At 38.2% G+C, this 18,539-nt stretch overlaps 3 protein-coding genes across 4 annotated transcripts in view; 2 read left to right on the plus strand and 1 right to left on the minus strand.

Moving 5' to 3' along the window:
* Positions 1–18,539, minus strand: part of LOC146626563 (receptor-type tyrosine-protein phosphatase H-like) — a 447,591-nt gene that overhangs the window by 8,502 nt on the left and 420,550 nt on the right. Inside the window, exons 6-12 of the mRNA XM_085361332.1 lie at positions 3,817–4,071; positions 3,461–3,706; positions 3,082–3,345; positions 2,534–2,788; positions 2,178–2,423; positions 1,795–2,058; positions 90–347 (exon numbers count right to left, since the gene is read on the minus strand). Of these exons, the coding sequence (XP_085217458.1) occupies positions 90–347; positions 1,795–2,058; positions 2,178–2,423; positions 2,534–2,788; positions 3,082–3,345; positions 3,461–3,706; positions 3,817–4,071 (1,788 nt within the window). The remainder of the gene's footprint in view (positions 1–89; positions 348–1,794; positions 2,059–2,177; positions 2,424–2,533; positions 2,789–3,081; positions 3,346–3,460; positions 3,707–3,816; positions 4,072–18,539) is intronic.
* Positions 8,042–9,978, plus strand: LOC146626564 (ferritin, middle subunit). 2 transcript variants are annotated; one of them, XM_085361366.1, is made up of 5 exons: positions 8,042–8,134; positions 8,673–8,776; positions 8,895–9,041; positions 9,176–9,301; positions 9,447–9,978. In XM_085361366.1, exons 2-5 carry the CDS (start codon positions 8,675–8,677, stop codon positions 9,594–9,596), a joined length of 525 nt encoding a protein of 174 aa, XP_085217492.1. In that variant the 5' UTR covers positions 8,042–8,134; positions 8,673–8,674; the 3' UTR covers positions 9,597–9,978. The 2 variants fall into 2 exon arrangements, with proteins under 2 accessions (XP_085217492.1, XP_085217493.1); XM_085361367.1 differs by lacking the exon at positions 8,042–8,134 and adding an exon at positions 8,384–8,530.
* syt5b (synaptotagmin Vb) lies at positions 12,924–17,798 on the plus strand. Its single transcript, XM_085361347.1, has 8 exons — positions 12,924–13,122; positions 15,751–15,926; positions 16,052–16,150; positions 16,474–16,641; positions 16,863–17,030; positions 17,139–17,253; positions 17,371–17,504; positions 17,589–17,798. Exons 1-8 carry the CDS (start codon positions 12,924–12,926, stop codon positions 17,796–17,798), a joined length of 1,269 nt encoding a protein of 422 aa, XP_085217473.1.

Below are 18,539 nucleotides of genomic sequence, written 5' to 3' on the forward strand. Positions count from 1 at the left end.
ACCTGATTCTTTTTTTATACAACTCATTGAATAGAGACAAGAAAAAGTTATAAAAGTCTAACACAGAGATGTTTTGGGGGTTTGTTTACCTGTTACTGTGAAATTCGTATAAGGAGTGCTCCTGAGTCCAGCAAACACTGTGGTTAAGCTGAAATCATACTGTGATCCAGGCTGAAGAGATGTCACTACTTTTCTGATTGTATCTGAGGAGACGTCTGACACACTACTTGGCACATCACCATTGATTTGAAGCTCGTATTGCCAGGCTTTATTCATGTTCTCCCACTCTAGAGTTATGCTGTTAGTAAATCGTTCAGTCACACTGACCCAAGGCACCACTGGTGGAACTGAAAAAACAAAAACAAAACTCAGAAGTGGAATTTGTTCATCTTTTTCTTTTAAAATGAAATACAGGAGTATAGAGCTAGTTCAGTTATCACAAGCTTTTACATACTTAAGCCTGAATAGGTGTGTGAGCTAAATGGCACTCAGCATTAAAATTAATTGAATAAATAATAACTATATATACAAATAATAAAATAATTACATATAAAATATAATAATTAAGCATTCTGCTTGCTAAGAGCACATCATTCATATTTGCTGCTCTATTACAAGCACAAGCCTATCATCAGGGTTAGATGCACACTTCCTTCTTCTCAGAGATATGGTTGGTGGGTGGAGCCTTGATGGATAAATGGCACTGCAGGCCAGAAGGAAAACATGGACATTTCACTTGGACTTATATTGCCCTTTTAAATATATTGTATCAGGAGCTAAAGATGAAATAAAGACAATTTTACAAAGGAAAACAAACAGTTTAAAAAAACCCACTTGATTACATACCTGTCGGTGCACTAAAGTTGTATCCAGAGCTGCTGACGTTCTCAAACACAGTAAAGAGGGTAAAATTGTAGTTTGTCCCAGCAGTCAGAGAAGAGACCACACATGTAACTGATGCACCTGATGTCGTGCATCCGTCCATGTCATTCTTGCCAATAACAATATTATCGCTGTCATATTCTAGGATGTATGTTAGTATGTCGTTAACCTTCTTCCACATCAGAGTTATACTGTTCTCATTTTGTGTCACAGTCATATTGTGGACATTTTCTGGAGCTGAAAGAGGACAAAGAATGATTTCAGAAGAATACAAAATCTGAGACATATTTTTAAAAAATACTGTGGGTCAGAAGCATAAATAGATGTTACTTTTTCCTTTTAAGGCACTCATAGTGATAAGCAACACACATATGTTAATAAATAAATGAAGCTCTGGTCTCATTTAGTCAGATTCAAATGCAGTTGCTGTGAATTATAAGGAGCTAAAGATGAAATAAAGACAATTTTAAAAAGTCTGATTCACAAATGACATCCTTAAGTAACCATTTTGGTTTCCTAAGCTTTTAGTAAGTATAAAAATCTGATTTCAAGTTTCTCCTGCTAATGTTGTAAATGTACATCAGACAAAAAAGCACCTTACCAAGTCCCTCTCAAGGATTATGACTGTTTTAGATGCTTTTAATTTGTTAACCTCCTAAACCAGTCTAGGATTAAAGGTGGGGGTAGTATTTGACATGTTCAGTGTTACAATATTTATGTTATGAGGAGCTATTATATAAGCATGGTCCAAAAAAACTGTAACTGTAAAAACCATTGCAAACGTTTATTTACAAATCACATAACATCCCCAACATTACCCATCTGTTGTAAAGAAACCTAAATACAGGAGTTTGTGAGAGGATTTCCATAAGTAAAACATCCAGTAACACACAAGTCTTCATGATCACCCACCTGTCACAGCAGTAAAAGAGTATCCAGTGCTGCTGACTCCCTCAAACACAGTGATGAGAGTGAAGTTGTACTTTGTCATAGCAGTCAGAGGAGACACCTCATATATAATGGGTCCCTCTTCAGAAACACTGATATTCTTCTCGATGTCAGTGCTGTTATTATACTGTAGGATGTATTCTGGGATGTTTTTAACCTTTTCCCACTGCAGTGTTATGCTGGTCTCATTTTGATGTACCACAGTTGCATTATTAACACTTTGTGGAGCTAAAGATAACAGAGGAAAGTGTCTTTGACAATAAAACTCTCCATCAGCTAAAGTTTCAAGTACTAATGAGCCGGTCCTTCCTGGCTTATATAACTATATTAGAAAAAATATATCTTACCAGTGACTGCGGTGCAGTTTACTCCACTGCTGTTGACATTTTTAAACACAGTGAGGAGAGTGAAAGTGTATTTGGTTCCATCGGTCAAATTTGAGACTGTGTATTCTTCTGTAAAATTCTTAATGCTGATCTGTCTTTCATTAAACAAAAGAATATAACTGTCACTGTTGGAGACTGTGTTCCATTGCAGCTTTATGCTGGTCTCATTTTGACCAACGGCCTTGAATTCTTCAGCATTACGAGGAGCTACAATAGGAAAAACACACACAAAAGAAACTAAAACAATGTTCCCAACAACATCTTGTATTTTGTTTATGTTTTAATTAGACTGAATGTTTTGTTCAGTGCTCACCAACCTGTCACAGCACTGAATCTGTATCCACTGCTGTTGAGTCCCTCAGACGTGGTGAAGAGAGTGAATGTGTAGTTTGTCCCAGCAGTCAGAGAAGTGACCACATGTACTATGGGTCCTTCTTCAGTTTTATTAATATCTTCTGTTATATTACCATATTGCAGGATGTATGTTGAGATGTTGTTAACCTTGTTCCAGGTCAGAGTTATACTGTTCTCATTTTGTGTGGTCACATCCACTCTGGCAACATTATTTGGAGCTGGAAAAGAAAAGAGGACACACAGTGGTTGTAGTTCAAAAACAAAAAGAACAAGAACTGAAGCACTGACTATACTGCTTTCATTCCTTTGTACCACTGTGCCTTTTGTTACATCATCAGGAGCTGTGATGAGTTGAGAGTAGCGCTCACCTTTTACCAGAATAAAAACCCAGAATGACATTCACTTCAGTTTCACCAACAAAAGTCAAAGTATAGTGTTTCATTCTTACGGGCTTTTGTTGTTGTAGATGAGTAAAACATCCAGTAACACACAAGTCTTCATGATCACCCACCTGTCATAGCAGTAAAAGAGTATCCAGTGCTGCTGACTCCCTCAAACACAGTGATGAGAGTGAAGTTGTACTTTGTCATAGCAGTCAGAGGAGACACCTCATATATAATGGGTCCCTCTTCAGAAACACTGATATTCTTCTCGATGTCAGTGCTGTTATTATACTGTAGGATGTATTCTGGGATGTTTTTAACCTTTTCCCACTGCAGTGTTATGCTGGTCTCATTTTGATGCACCACAGTCACATTATTAACACTTTGTGGAGCTAAAGATAACAGAGGAAAGTGTCTTTCACAATAAAACTCTCCATCAGCTAAAGTTTCAATTACTAATTAGCTGGTCCATTCTGGCATATTTATCTATATTAGAGAAAATCTTACCAGTGACTGCGGTGCAGTTTACTCCACTGCTACTGACATTTTTAAACACAGTGAGGAGAGTGAAAGTGTATTTGGTTCCATCAGTCAAATTTGAGACTGTGTATTCTTCTGTAAAAGTCTTAATGCTGATCTGTCTTTCATTAAACAAAAGAATATAACTGTCACTGTTGGAGACTGTTTTCCATTGCAGCTTTATGCTGGTCTCATTTTGACCAACGGCCTTGAATTCTTTAGCATTACGAGGAGCTACAATAGGAAAAACACACACAAAAGAAACTAAAACAATGTTCCCAACAACATCTTGTATTTTGTTTATGTTTTAATTAGACTGAATGTTTTGTTCAGTGCTCACCAACCTGTCACAGCACTGAATCTGTATCCACTGCTGTTGAGTCCCTCAGACGTGGTGAAGAGAATGAATGTGTAGTTTGTCCCAGCAGTCAGAGAAGTGACCACATGTACTATGGGTCCTTCTTTAGTTTTATTAATCTTTTTTATTATATTACCATATTGCAGGATGTATGTTGGGATGTTGTTAACCTTGTTCCAGGTCAGAGTTATACTGTTCTCATTTTGTGTGGTCACATTCACTATGTCAACATTATTTGGAGCTGAAAAAGAAAAGAGGACACACAGTGGTTGTAGTTACAAAAAAGTTTTAAAAAGAACAAGAACTGAAGCACTGACTATACTGCTTTCATTCCTTTGTACCACTGTGCCTTTTGTTACATCATCAGGAGCTGTGATGAGTTGAGAGTGGTGTTCACCTTTTACCACAATAAAAACCCAGAATGACATTCACTTCAGTTTTACCAATAACCAACAAAAGTTTAAAAAAATAGTGTTTCATTCTTACGGGCTTTTGCTGTTGTAGATGTTGTTTGTTCTGTTGAAGTTTGTGGAGTGGGACTTGTTTCAGCCAGTGGAATAAATTTTTGTGTTGTTTTTGCTGTACTTTTCTGTCCTGCTGTCACTGTCGTCGTCACTGTTGATGTGATTGTTGTATTGGAGTCAGTTGTGCCCTAAAAGCAGAAAAAGAGTGAAAACTACAGAATCTAAAATCTGTGAAAAAAAATCACCATTGAATACCCAGTTAACACGAGTCTGTGGCAGAGTCACAGAGCGATGTTTGCTGCTTTTAATTTCACATCTACATTATATCATAAACATTATGTGAACAGTAATACTTCGAGATATCCTCTGAGCATTCTGCTTTATAAGAACAAAAACTTTCACTAAAAATAAAAAAAATAATGTGCAGGAAACAAATAAGTCAGTGTCAAATTATTTTAGCATTTTATGTGTCAGCTTCTACAACTAGCAACATCTGTAACATAAAAATCACAGAGCTGGCAAAAAATCTATTAATTAAGTGTTTGCTTTGACTAAAAATGCAAATCATATGTATTATTATATTGTATATTATAGCTACAGTTACTTACAGTTACTGGCCTATGAAATATCTAACACATTTCTCCTCGGACACACTCTTTAAAATTCCACATCTGATTTGATTAAATCATGAGCACTGCACCATGTAAGTGTTTAAGATATTGTTGAATTTTCTTCTTTCGTGCTCTTTTTGTTCTCAGAGGAAACAGATCGGTGTCGCAAAGAAGGAATAAATTCGTGTTTCAAAATCTGGAAAAGTCCAGAATTTTCATGCCGTTTAACAAGATTTTGTTGTTCTTGTATTTCTGTACAAACCAGTATTTCACAAAACATAACTATAGTGTTTCAAATACATAATGAAGCATGTCATGCATTTAGGCTTCACTGTGGTTTTGACTGCACTGTTTCCTTTTGTCGAGGGTAACCTACACTGAGCTTCGCTATCTGATCACCATCAAAGTGAAAGGTAAAAAAAAAACTTACCCAAAGTAGACTCAGGAAGACACAGAGCAACAAGTGGTCTGAGATAAGGGATAAAAGCTTCATCGTCTTCAGGACTCCTAACTGGCACACATACTTTGAACTTGTTCAATTCCTTTGTTTTCCCCGGATAACCTTGTAGCTGCTATTTTCAGCACCTCTGCTGGTATGTTGACAAAAACCACACTTAAGCTTGGCAAAGAATTTCTCTGACATGCACTATGATAACTTTAATTCAAAGTTGTTGACTTTTAATTCTTAGCTACATCCTCCTCTCGTAACCTCTGGTCCCTTTTCATATTGGCAAGTGACTAAGTAAATAACTGCTTCTCCTTTCTGGCCTTGTACAACTACAGAGACCTTTGCCCCGCCTGTTACTTCCTTATTAACGGTCATGCTGTGCTGCTTGTCAAAGGTACGTCAATCAAGAGCATTTGCCTCTCTTACATGTTTATTGGAGGTAATTGCTGCATATCAGCTGCTATTTATCTGTTCATGCTTGTGGCTGCTTGTGTGCCTTTATTATGGGCAAATAAAAGATGAGACGTTTTTGTTTATGATCACAGGTAAAGTTGTGAACTGCTACTTTGAATAAATAATATTTGTGTTGTTTTATTTTAAGAATTTCCAGTTTTTTTAAGGTTTTAAGTAAAATCACTGTTTAGGTTCCTCCGCTGATTGCTTTCACAGCAGAGTGGATCTCCTTCTTGTGTCTTAGCACTGTCTCAGAAAGTTGTGATATTTATAGCTTCCTTGTGGTTGATCTCAATAAGGAACTGCGAACAGAAACTTACCCTCATACTGTTAACTGCGCACAAAGTCACAGCAGTCTTTATGGTGTCATATTTTGAGTAGCGCTCAATAAAAGTGCTGATATTTCAAAGAAAATTGTTGTCCACTGTGGAAACATGATGGGGAAGTTAGGATTCATAAATGATAATAGTTTTCCTCATCTGTTAATATGGAGTCATTTCAATTTTTGAGCTTCCGTGTTATACTGAGGATAAAGATAGCTCTTTTTAAACAAGTGCATGCATTGACTATTCATAGTTAAATAACAGTATTTTATTATGTAGGGAGCTTTCAGCACAATCATTTGCATGTTATTAAGACTTGTGAAAGTCTTAAAAACAAATGCGCTTCTGTTTAGCATGGTGCTTGAGTTTCATGACGCTTTTGCAAACCACATTCTGCAGCTTTCCTTTAATATAAGTGGTGGCAGAGCTCTTATACCACAATTAGAGCAGCCTCTTCTGTTACAATAGTTTGAATGGCAATAAATGTGTCACCTGCATATGCTATCGTGACAAGCCTCACTGAATCTACTTCTCAAATCTTTCAGCCCTATAGCCGCATACAATAGATGCAACTTTTTACCTCTCTGTGTGAACACTTATATGCTGGCCTTTGTTTCACTGCAGGAGGATAAAGTTTTCATGATGATGGTGAAGACTACCATCAAACACATCAGTGAAAAGCTCTAATCTCCCTCAGTGTAGGGATCAAAGCTGCACTGGAACAGCTTCACAGAAAGTACTAGAACTTTGCTCATCTTCCTCGTTCAAATCACATCCTAAAAGAGAATCGGGAAATATTTTCAAACCACATCCCTTGTTCCAGTAACTGGAGGAGATAGTTGCCATGGTAAAGTAATAAATAGCATATATTATGGCTCCTAAAACCACAAACGCATTTATCAGAACTCTAGCCTTAACTGTGTGTGTGTGTGTGTGTGTGTGTGGGGGGGGGGGGGGGGGGGGGGGAAGCAATGCATGTTTAATGTTGTGAAATTGTTTTAGCCGGTGATTATATTGGTAATTGGTTTACAGGAAACAAATATACTCACTTGTACAGTTTAGACGTCAGTTCAGTTTAAAGCACTCTCAAGCCATTGTTCTCAGAACACAAAAAACAATGTGTGTACAACACTTTTCTCAGTGCCACCACGCTGTGACTAACTGAAGTTGTCCAACACAAAATTGCTAGCTGCTGGAATGTGTGACTGATCTGTTGCTGCAGTCTTGGATGTCCGTGAGAGAACCACCTCTAATGCAACTATTCTTGGTGGAAATCTAACTAGACAGAGATACCCAGATTAGTACTCCAACCTGTACTTTAACCATTGTTGAATCAGCACCCAGGCCCAAGCTGAAACAGAGAGACACAAGACAAGGGGAACTGGGACAAAGAAAACACTTAGCATATTAGCTTAACTACATGTTTGGTGTGTTTGGATGCCAGGGAATCAATTGCAGTGTACTGTGCAGGGGTATATTAAGAAAACAAATAATCTGGTGAAAACAAAAGTAAAGCTGTAATAAAAGGAAAGCCAGAAAAATATGCCAGGTGCATGGAATAACACAACTGTATATAAATAATCCAAAAAGAGACGTGTCCCGTTTCAATACAGTGGTTTGCAGCAATGAAAGAATGGGGAAACATAAAAATAGAAGTTGTAAAGTTGTAAAGTGTACAGAGAAGGGAAAATTTTTTTTAAAATAAAGACAGGAAGTGTAGAACAGACGTATAGAAAAAACCTCAAGCCATGAAGTATTTGTATAAAAAAAAATTATAATAACTTCTGCTTTCTCTCTCTCGCTCCCTCTCTCTCTTCCATTGTGCTCAGGTTAAAGCCTCTGCAGTAATCATTCCGACCACAGGGGCGGCGCTGCACTTCAGTGTATCTCTGCCATACAACGACGACGAAGAAGCAGAACCGGACGCTACTTGTGGCGTAAACAATAAACAATTTTGTGCTGGGAAGATAGTGACATTGCGGTCACGTTGGTATCACAATAAAAGGTAGGTAACAAAATGGTAGGGTGACATTGACCCGGAATAGATTTATAAAACTTTATTCATAGTCTGGCGTATCTTACGGTATATTAACAAGCACTAAATTGCTGCAAACGTAGCTAAAGTTAGCTAAACTGCACCCTGATAGCATCAGCAGGTATTTCTTGTTTAAGTGGGTACAAAAAGTGGTGTTTAACCGAGCAACAGTCTTAATAACATGTACTAACGTAACAACCACCTGAACCCAATCGTTTGATGACACACGGCGGCAGTGGGGCAGGTGTTTCTCTGAGCTCTTAAATATCAGTTGCAATGTGTTGCTGGCTGATAAATACGTGCTTCGCTAAAACGAGCGCATTTCACACGGAACGTCTTTGCTAGTTTGAACCCGAGGAAGAGGCGGTAGGCGATATTTAACTTTCTTTTGGGCTTACTTCTAACACGAAGGAGAAATCACTCATTGTTGGCACTTGTCTCTATTGTTCTTTCTGTCTTTTAAGCACAACACTAGCTGCATTCGTTGCTTTCTTTTTCTGTGTTGTAGACATGCAGTCTGCGGTGAAACAAAACTTTCATGCAGAAACTGAAGGAGATGTCAACAAACTGATCAACCTGAAGTTAAATGCATCCTACGCCTACCTTGCCCTGGTATGATTCTTGTAATTGTAACACTAATACCTAGCAGTATAGTGCCTGTATGTCTCATAATCTGTACTATATATTTCTAGATATCATTGTTTTCTTTTCTTTTGTTTCTCTTTTTTAGGGTATGTATTTCGACAGGGATGATGTTGCTTTGCCAAACTTCTCCAGTTTTTTCCTGGAGCGTTCAGCCAAAGAGAGGGAACAGGCTGAGAAGCTGCTGGAATACCAGAACATGAGAGGCGGACGAATTTTGCTTCAGAACATCTCTGTACGTCCCAAATGTTATGGGTGTCCTTTTAAAGATGTTGTTGAGATGGGTGTATTTGTTGGTACACACTACTTTTTTTTTTTTTTTTTTTTTTTTTCTTCTTCCTCCAATAAAGTGTCAACATTTTGTTCTAGAAACCAAGTAAAGAAGACTGGAAGGGCGGTCTGGATGCAATGACCTTTTCCCTGGAATATCAGAAAACCTTAAATACACGTATCCTTGATGTGCACCGCAGAGCTGGCAGCCATACTGATCCCCATGTATGTCTGGGATTTTTGTTTAGTTTTTTAAATATCTAAATATAATTCTTGTGCTATTAACACAAGAAGTATATTTGGTCTAGAATATTTGCAAGTGTCATAGTATGAATTATTTTACCACTTACTCATCTAACTTCTCTTGTAGCTGTGTGACTTCCTCGAGCAGCACTTCCTCGTCGACAGCCATGACACCATCAAGAAGCTGGGCGACTACATTGGCAGTCTCACCCGCATCACTGCGTCTGAAACGACCGGTGCTATGGGAGAATACCTCTTTGACAAGCACACTCTGTAAAAGGTCCTGGGAGAACAGTGAAAAAGGTCCACATTTCAAAATATACAGAGATAGGCAAAGGCAATAATCCACACTGTACGTCCTTTCCCATTAAAACTTTACAAAGTTGTTACAGTCAACCACAGGTATTATCCAATTGCACTAGACCAAGTTAAATCGAAATGCCTCAGTTTTTCTTATAAAGAAAAGAAATTCAAATGTGTTGGGGAAATTGTTCTCATAAATGTGGTGCTAAACACTACCATTTTTCTAAGCTGTTACAATGAGTAACTTGTTCATGTGGATTCTGTTTTTTATCATGTGTGAAACATTCCATTGTCATGTTTCAACCCACAGAACATTTTTATAAATGAACAATTTTTGAAGAAGGAAAAACAAATGGACATTTTCAAACATTCAATAAAGTCTCATTATGCTGAAAAATCTCTTGTTTGTCTTTAAAAGTCAGGTTTGTGTGTGTAACTGTTATTTTCAGTTGCTCTGACAGGTAGTTATCTGACTCGTCACAATGTCTGAGCACATTATCTAGGTCACGTCTGCACGAGATAACAGTGGGCACATGCTTACTCCCAGTTGGGTGGTGCTAACGCTGGGCTGCTGGAGAGTTTGGTTAACGATTTCCAAGCTGCTTCTTGGTTAATTATCTGACAGCAAAGATAAGTCATGTGACTTACGTCAGAGTGGATCCCACACAGGCATGGGTCTTAGGCTACGTCCACACCTCAACAGGTATTTTTGAAAACTGAGTTTTTTCTATGCTTTTGAGCCTTTAGTCCACACAAACTGCATTTTCGATCACTGAATACTGATATTTTTAAATACTCCTGCCATGGTAAAGATTTTCGAAAAACTCTGTTTTTGCGTTTAGGTGTGGACGAGGAAAACAGACTTAGTCACGTAATGCCAAAGGTGTGTACCTTGACGTCATGCTGTGCGCCACATTATTGTTTACATGAGATGAATTTCTACAGTGGCGGATATGGACAAAATGCTGTTGCTCTTACTATCTGCAGTTTTTACATGGTTACATATGCATACTCAATTACTGTCACTCCATTTAAAAAGACAGAGGCATTAGAGTGAACTTCTCCATTTAACAGACGCTCTCAAAACACAAATCCCAACGTTGTCTTCGGGTTTGAATATTTTTTTAATTAAATTTATGCATGCTGTATGCATTTTGTTCATTCCTAAGTTGTGAGTCTACACAACAGCTAAAATACAGTCTTTGGTTATTAACATTTGAAATGATGAAGGCACTTGAAAAGTAACACAAAATTAGTTGCCTTTCCAGAAAAACAAAAAGAAGTACTCAAGATTTGCATAAAACCCTGTTTACTCTTTTCCTCCCAGGCTTCTAGACTTCTGATTGGCCATTTCTACACTGTTAGGATTTGGCATGTTCTTCACAGTGTTTGACTGCGTCTTTTGGTGTTTACATGTGGACTGAGGTATTTTTTTCAAAACCACATGTGGATAGAATTTCTTTTAAACTAAAATGGAAAATTTTTCTTTTCAAAAATACCCGTGTACGTGTGGACGTAGCCTTACTCTGTTCAAGTGTCATTTTGGTTCTAGTGGTTTGAGGTAGAACACTTGACAGATTAAGAAACCACAAGGGTTTGCACAGATTTTCCCAGGTTTTCACCAAGTGTGAAAACATTCGTAACTTGTGTTTGTGTGGTTTAATGTATTGCAGCATAAAATGTATTTTTTATTAATAAAATATCCTGAAATGCAGAGTTCTTTTAAGTGCCCGCCCTAACTCTATGTAAGGCAATTATGTCATGCTCATCTGTGCCCCCCCCCCCCCCCCCCAAACAAAACAAAGGCATATATAAATATCCCTGCAGATTACTGTTTACAGTTTAATAAATATGCGTATGTGTTTTGTACAGTAAAATGGCAGGCTAAAAGGATGGGAAACTACATATCCACACATACATGCACAATATCCACTCGCAGTACAAGTTGTTGTTGGACGATCGACTGCGAGGGCAGCTATGCTGAGGAGATTAGTAAAGGGCTGGATGTACTACAATCTCTTGAGTCTAATGGATAAACACTGCCATCAGTGTAATAAACAGTTTTCCCCTGGCGCAAGGAAAAGCTTTGAATACTTCAACATGTTAAATTTACCAACCCTGCAACTACAACACGATAAAAGGTGAATGATGGTCTAAATTTTTCTTTAGTCAGACGTAAAGCAACAGATGTGTTGTCTGCCTTCTAATATCAGTAGGAGGGGGGGAAGTGGGGGGATTAAATGACAACATTTCTCTAGTGATTTGCCAGTGCTTTAGCTTTGGTGGAAAGGGTTGCAGGGAGCCTGCCAGTTCTAGTCAACAGCATACCCAAGGATTGATAGGTGTGCAGGGTCTTCAACAAGCCAGAGGAAAAGCTACAAGAAAGACACCGAACTAGAAGTTGCCTCCTTTTGGTGTTGACAAAATTAAAGGGAGATATCAACAGGTAAGATAAATATTCAGTAAAATTTCAAACACTGTTGTTATGATTAAGTGGAAAAATCCTAAAAAAAAAAGGGTCTAAACTGAGGAGAAAAACATGCTGTATTTCTGTGTGTGTATTTTCTTCCTGTTGGCTTTGAAGAAACCAATTTAAAGGACCACTAATATTGCAGATTGTTCATTTTACATACTTTAGTTTCCTATTAGATATCACATCGTGTTTTCAATTTTAATAAATGTCCTTCAGTGATCATTTAATTTCATTAAGCTATATTCAATTTCAATGTTCAATTATTAAACACAGTAAATGGGTGCAGTAAAAATTACTTTTACTGCCATTTTTGTTTGCTTTTAAAATGGAAATACAGCTCATAATAACTACTTATTAAAAAATCTGTTTTTTCCAAAAGTTGCCTGTGTTCCACTTAACCTCATTTAAATATTGTTCTAAACAGTCAATATGACAGAAACAGTGGCTTTATGCAAGGCAAACCAAAGGATGATACCAACCCCTATTTTTTAAAGCTTTGAGAATCTGTGGTTTTGGATTAATATTGTAGAGGCATAGTTTAATCCAGTCCACAGCAGAGTCAGTGATGAGAGAGAAATGGGGATGGGCTGAACGTGGGAGTGAAAGCGTGGGCCACGAGATGGAGGAGAGCATGAGAGTAACAGAGGGATTAGGGTCAGCCATGTTGAGCATCTGGCTTAGAGTTGTCCTATGCTCTTCAACCTTCCTGCAACACATTAACACAGGGATTACACAGCATGCATGTAAAGTTGTGTTATCATTCAATGTGGCAGCCAACTTAAAAACAGCGTGAATAACTGTAGTAATTCTAATGTTTTGGCAGCTGACATGAGGCTGGTCGGTGCTGGGGTTCGAGTCCGGAGGGCCGCTGAGCCGTCTGAACCAGAATCGGAGGAAACAACAGAGCCTGCTCATCATGAGCACTCTCATTCAGAACACCATGAGCACTCACATACAGAACATCAACCTGGGCACGACTACAACCACATGAAGGAAAAGTTCATGAATGAGCTGAGTCATCTGTCAAGTAAGCTACTGCCACAATCTGCAAAATGATACAGAAATCCATAAACCAGTGATGACGTAAACTAAATGTGGCTATTGGGGAGGAAACTATCCCTGTGCAGAATTTACATTATGTCAAATTTATATTTATCAAAGGGATTTATAATTTATTTATCGAAAGGAGCCAGCTGAGGAGGTTCGGGCATCTGATAAGGATGCCTCCTGGAGTGAGGTCTGGGCTTCTCTACTTAGGCTGCTGCCCCTGTGACTCGGCTCCAGATAAGCAGAAGAAGATGGATAATATTTATCAATGTATTTACCAGTTATGTTTAGGAGTTATGTTTATAGTCTTCCACAAAAGTTCAAGCTACTGTAGATGTAAGGAGAAATTTCCAACACTAAATTGCTCTTTTTAACATAAGTGATGTGGCATAAAGAATGATTTCAAAGAACGTCAACAGTTTAAGTGTTTATGCCTACAATGACAGAACACGAAAACGTGCTTCTGAGCCATTTTGCCAAGAAATGAAGAACTACTGCTTATGATGCTAAGAGTAAAGCGTTTAATGAGCTTCTGCAGTTGGTGGAGCAACTAGTGGTGGCTGTGGGTTTACAGACTGTTATTATCTCAATGCTGACATGTGTGTTATTGACATAACACAACATTAGCAAAACATAGATAACAAAGTGCTTAAAATATAATTTTGAGAAAGTTTTAGTTATTGTGGTAAAAAGAAGAAATCATGATTTATTTTGACATTATGCATTACACCTTTGGTTCTGTCTCCAAGCTCATGAACAGCTGTTAATGTCTGAAGGGGAACTGCTATGTTTTGCTTTTACTTTCTGAAATATATTTATTGTTACAGTGGCAGATACTCATAAACAACCATGAGCAAAGTCTGAAAAAATGAGGTAATCACATACAAATAACTGTGAGTTATTTGACCTATTTCAGATCAAACATAAACTAAGCCTCTGCGCAAAGGCCCAGTATTAGAATATTTTGAAATTTAAATGAGGCGTCCACTATTCTAAGAATGCATTCCAGTGCAGAAATCTTATGCCATCTCTAATTCATTCATATGTTGCTTGGAAAATGGGAAATGGATTCACTGATTATTGAAACACGTGGAAACATAGATAAACGTTTTTGCCTCATAAATGGTATGAGGCAAAAATCAGGCTTTGTACAATTATAAAGAGCTTGAAAGGTAATATTTAATATGAACACCTTAATTCTGCAACACAGTCTGAACTCTCTTAAGCAGCTTTCTTGTAATTTCCTAAGTAGTCTTCAGAAATAGTTCTCTAGGCTTCTTGAAGGACATTTAAAGCTCTTCTTTGGAAGTTTGCTTCCTTTTGTTCTGTTCTCTGTCAAGATGATCCCACACTGCTTCAATAAAGTTGAGGTCTGGGCTCTGGGGAGGCCAGTCCGTGTGTGTGTGTGTGTGTGTGTGTGTGTGTGTGTGTGTGTGTGTGTGTGTGTGTGTGTGTGTGTGTGTTAAATCCAGGTATACTTTTACTGCTAGTATGTTTGGGATTATTGTTATGCTGAAAAACAAAGTCTTTCCAGATGGTACTGCATGGGTGATCAAAATCTCCAAGCACATTTTTGCATTCATAATTCCATCAGTTTTGACAAGATCTCCAACACCACTGGTTGAAATGGAGGCCCAAACCATGACAGAACCTCCACCGTGTTTTACAGAGGCCTGTGGACACTCACTTTTGTACATCTCTCCTGACTTCCTTTGTGTATACCAGGGGTCGGGAACTCCAGGCCTCAAGGACTGGTGTCCTGCAGGTTTTAGACCCTCGGTCAACACACCTGACTCAAATGATTAGTTCATTATCAGACTTCTGGAGAACTTTAAGACATGTTGAGGAGGTAATTTAGCCATTTAAATCAGCTGTGCTCGATCAAGGACACATCTAAAACCTGCAAAAATACTATTTTATGCCCATCAAACTGTGTTATCTTTGGCATTCATATATTCAACTAAAGAATTCCTTCTTTGCTAAATTATGTGTGTGGACAAAACACTAGTTCATCTATTGTGTTAGTTTTAGTTTTTTTTTCTTCTTGAATGCAAAAAGGCATTTGTTTGAAAAAGCCCAAATACAAGAACTGGACTGAAAATGAGTGAAAAAGAACCCAATGTTCACAGTCCTTCAGAAAGTCTGGAGAACTAATGCTGAAGACCTTGCTGCTCAAAATCGAAAATATCACAAATGAGGGGTGGCTCAAAACTTTTGCACACTACTGTAAAAAACAATTAGGTGGATAATAGGTCCCCTTGAACAATATTGTTATAACTGATTAACCTGATGCAACTGAACACTGGGAAAAAGTGACTTTCCCTAGTTTTTTTTGTAATTTTAAGATATAAAAAAGTTCAATCCTCTTCTTAAGGTACGAGATCAGCAAGCTTTTAAAAAACCTTCCATAGAGAGAATTGAAAAGTGAGGATATCAATCTGAAGTTCTGACTCATATTTGTTTAATGAGGTTTTGGTTGTTGTTTCAGCATTGTGTTAGTTCTGTGTATGTTAACAGCAAAGGCGGATCAGAGATTTCCAGCACTTTCATGATAACCATACTTCTATAACATCCACTGATGGGCCAACCCATATCTCTATTTTGGCAGTTCCCATGTGGGCAGTGGGAGCCATTGTTGTGGTGGTTCTGGTCTTGGTGGCATGCTTCATCTTCTGCATTTTTAAGAAATGCTTTGGTAAAAAGAAAAAGCCAAAGAAAGCGAGGGAGGGGAAGGCAGGTCGCCGCAGAAAGGCAAAGGAAGGTGAAGGAGAGACTGGAGAGAAGGTACGCCTATCACTGTATTATATTATCTTATCTTACCAGCTCAAGAACTACAAGAAAATCATGTGTGTGTGTGTGTGTGTGTGTGTGTGTGTGTGTGTGTGTGTGTGTCTGTTTTAATCTTATAGGAGGGGGAGGTGAAGAAAAAAGGGGAGGAAGAGGAGAAAGAACAGGAAAAGTTGGGTAAACTGGAGTTTTCCTTGGACTACAACTTCACAGATGCTCAGGTAAGTCCTCCATGGAAATGTCAAAATTCCTACCCTTTTTCTTTTTGACCACTTAAACCACTGCAGACCAGTTCTGTCCAGATATATTAAAGTTCTGTATTTTTAAGTATTTCTATTTCATCTACCGGAACCAAATTCCTTGTATGTGTCTGCACATATACTTGGCCAATAAACACGATTCTGATTGTGATTCTGATTCATTTACAGTTTAGTTTAGATTTTTATTCCAGATAACTAAAACATTTTTCTCAACTAGTTTTAGTCTTTACTTATAGATAACTCTAATAACATTGATTCTGACACTTGATCTCTTTCCTCTAAAGCTCATCGTGGGTATCCTTCAGGCTCAGGACCTTGCCGCTATGGACATGGGGGGGACTTCAGACCCCTATGTCAAAGTTTTTTTGCTGCCAGATAAAAAGAAGAAGTACGAGACCAAGGTTCAGCGCAAAAACCTGTGCCCTGTTTTCAACGAAACTTTCATCTTCAAGGTACTACTTGTCCTTGTCGACTTGATGCTGTCAGGGTTTTGTCTTTGTCACAGCTCGAGTTGGTGCTTCGGGCTGTTGCTTTTCACGCTTCGCTGGGCACAAGTCTCCACTTCCTCTTCAGACTTCTCTTCCCCTTAATCAACCTCAACCTGTCCCTTCCCCCCAAAATACCAATGCAGTATGTTTTGAAATGTCTGTTATCATTTTCCCCCTCTTTTTAGATTCCATACGCAGAGCTGGGTGGAAAGACTTTGGTCTTGCAGGTTTTTGACTTTGATCGATTCTCCAAGCATGACATGATCGGTGAAATAAAGATTCCCATGAACAGTGTTGATTTGGGTCAGCCAATGCAACAATGGAGGGACTTGGAGAGTGGTGAGAAGCAGGAGGTACTGTATCTTTGTTTAAACATGTTTCAGCTCTTCAACCCTTCAATGCTAAACATCTGGATAATAACCCTTTTTCAATATTCTCTTCACAAAATTTTATCCCTGCAGGAAAAACTGGGTGATATCTGCATCTCATTGCGCTATGTACCCACTGCCGGGAAACTGACAGTGAACATCATGGAGGCAAAGAACCTTAAGAAAATGGATGTTGGAGGTTTATCAGGTAATCAGGCCTCATGATTTTATCAGTCAAATAAATGAAAAAATAAATCCCCAAGTATCATAAGGAATTGAAATAGACATGCATGATGCAACTCACCTTCACTTCCTCTTTCAAAAGATCCATATGTGAAGATTGTTCTGCAACAAAATGGGAAACGGATTAAAAAGAAGAAGACAACAGTAAAGAAAAACACACTCAATCCTTATTTTAATGAGAGTTTCAGCTTTGAAGTCCCCTTTGAGCAAATACAGGTACCTTTTATTACCGGTAATCAGTTTTGAAACACCAAGCACTGTGTGGACAAGCTTGTCATTTGTATTTCTTTTGCCTTTCAGAAAGTGCAGGTTGTCATCACAGTATTCGACTACGATAAACTTGGAAGCAACGACCCTATTGGAAAGACCTTTATGGGTTATGGAGCTACAGGAGTCGGACTGCGCCACTGGTCAGACATGCTTGCTAATCCCAGACGTCCAGTAGCCCAGTGGCACACTCTTCTGCCTGAAGAAGAAGTAGATGCGGCACTCAAAGCAAAACCTCGTTAGAGTCACACCTGAGTAGTGACTGCTGCCAATATGCTACTTGTTGTTAAACCCGAAGTTTTCTTAATTTCTATTTTCTCCTTTCCATTTTATTTCCTTTGAGACACATATTGCGTGTGTGTGTGTCTGTAGGTGTGTATATATGCACCTGTCAAGCAATGTTTGATATTTGGCTGTTATTAAAACCTTGTCTCCCCATATTTACCTCATACCATAAACCAAAGTGATTGTCTTTATAAGCCTAGAAACCACATATCTGTAAATGTGCATCTCTTGTGTAGGCCCATGCAAGGTTATGTTAAAAATTGATGAAAGAGAGTTTATTCACATAATTACTCAATGATGTGAACTTTGTTGTTTTTTAATGTATTTTGGGCCTTTTTGCTCACTTTCTAGTGTTGTGGTGCAATAAACAAATAAACCTACAATGGAATGTTTCACATTAATGCTCGGTTTCTTTTAATAAATTGAATAAACTTTAACAATGAAGGCACTCATAGAAGAGCGTACTGTGTAATTCACTCTTTTCACCAGTAGATGGTGTCTACGTAGCCAAAAGTGTTGCCTAGCAACAGAACCCAAACTTACTTTCAGCTTCACACTTTTTACAGCTGTCGTCAAAGAGTCGGTCGGGTGAGATTTAACAAATAGTTTTTGATATTATCTAAGGTTTTTTAATTACAGAATTAAAGTCAGAGACACACTTATGCGTTTGAGCAATAGCTGTATTTTCAGGGCACCATT

This window comes from Diplotaxodon limnothrissa, linkage group LG8 (assembly GCF_057381915.1).
Source record: "Diplotaxodon limnothrissa isolate DT_005_m linkage group LG8, D_limnothrissa_male_GT1.1, whole genome shotgun sequence".
NCBI lineage: Eukaryota > Metazoa > Chordata > Actinopteri > Cichliformes > Cichlidae > Diplotaxodon > Diplotaxodon limnothrissa.

Bases quoted from the DNA above. Each gene is read 5' to 3' on its own strand.
- LOC146626564 (XM_085361366.1), top strand. From the start codon at position 8,675: ATGCAGTCTGCGGTGAAACAAAACTTTCATGCAGAAACTGAAGGAGAT. The intron at 8,777-8,894 runs GTATGATTCTTG...TCTCTTTTTTAG, and splicing joins CCTACGCCTACCTTGCCCTG to GGTATGTATTTCGACAGGGA. The intron at 9,042-9,175 runs GTACGTCCCAAA...ATTTTGTTCTAG, and splicing joins TTTTGCTTCAGAACATCTCT to AAACCAAGTAAAGAAGACTG.
- syt5b (XM_085361347.1), top strand. From the start codon at position 12,924: ATGAGGCTGGTCGGTGCTGGGGTTCGAGTCCGGAGGGCCGCTGAGCCG. The intron at 16,151-16,473 runs GTAAGTCCTCCA...TTTCCTCTAAAG, and splicing joins ACAACTTCACAGATGCTCAG to CTCATCGTGGGTATCCTTCA. The intron at 16,642-16,862 runs GTACTACTTGTC...CCCTCTTTTTAG, and splicing joins ACGAAACTTTCATCTTCAAG to ATTCCATACGCAGAGCTGGG.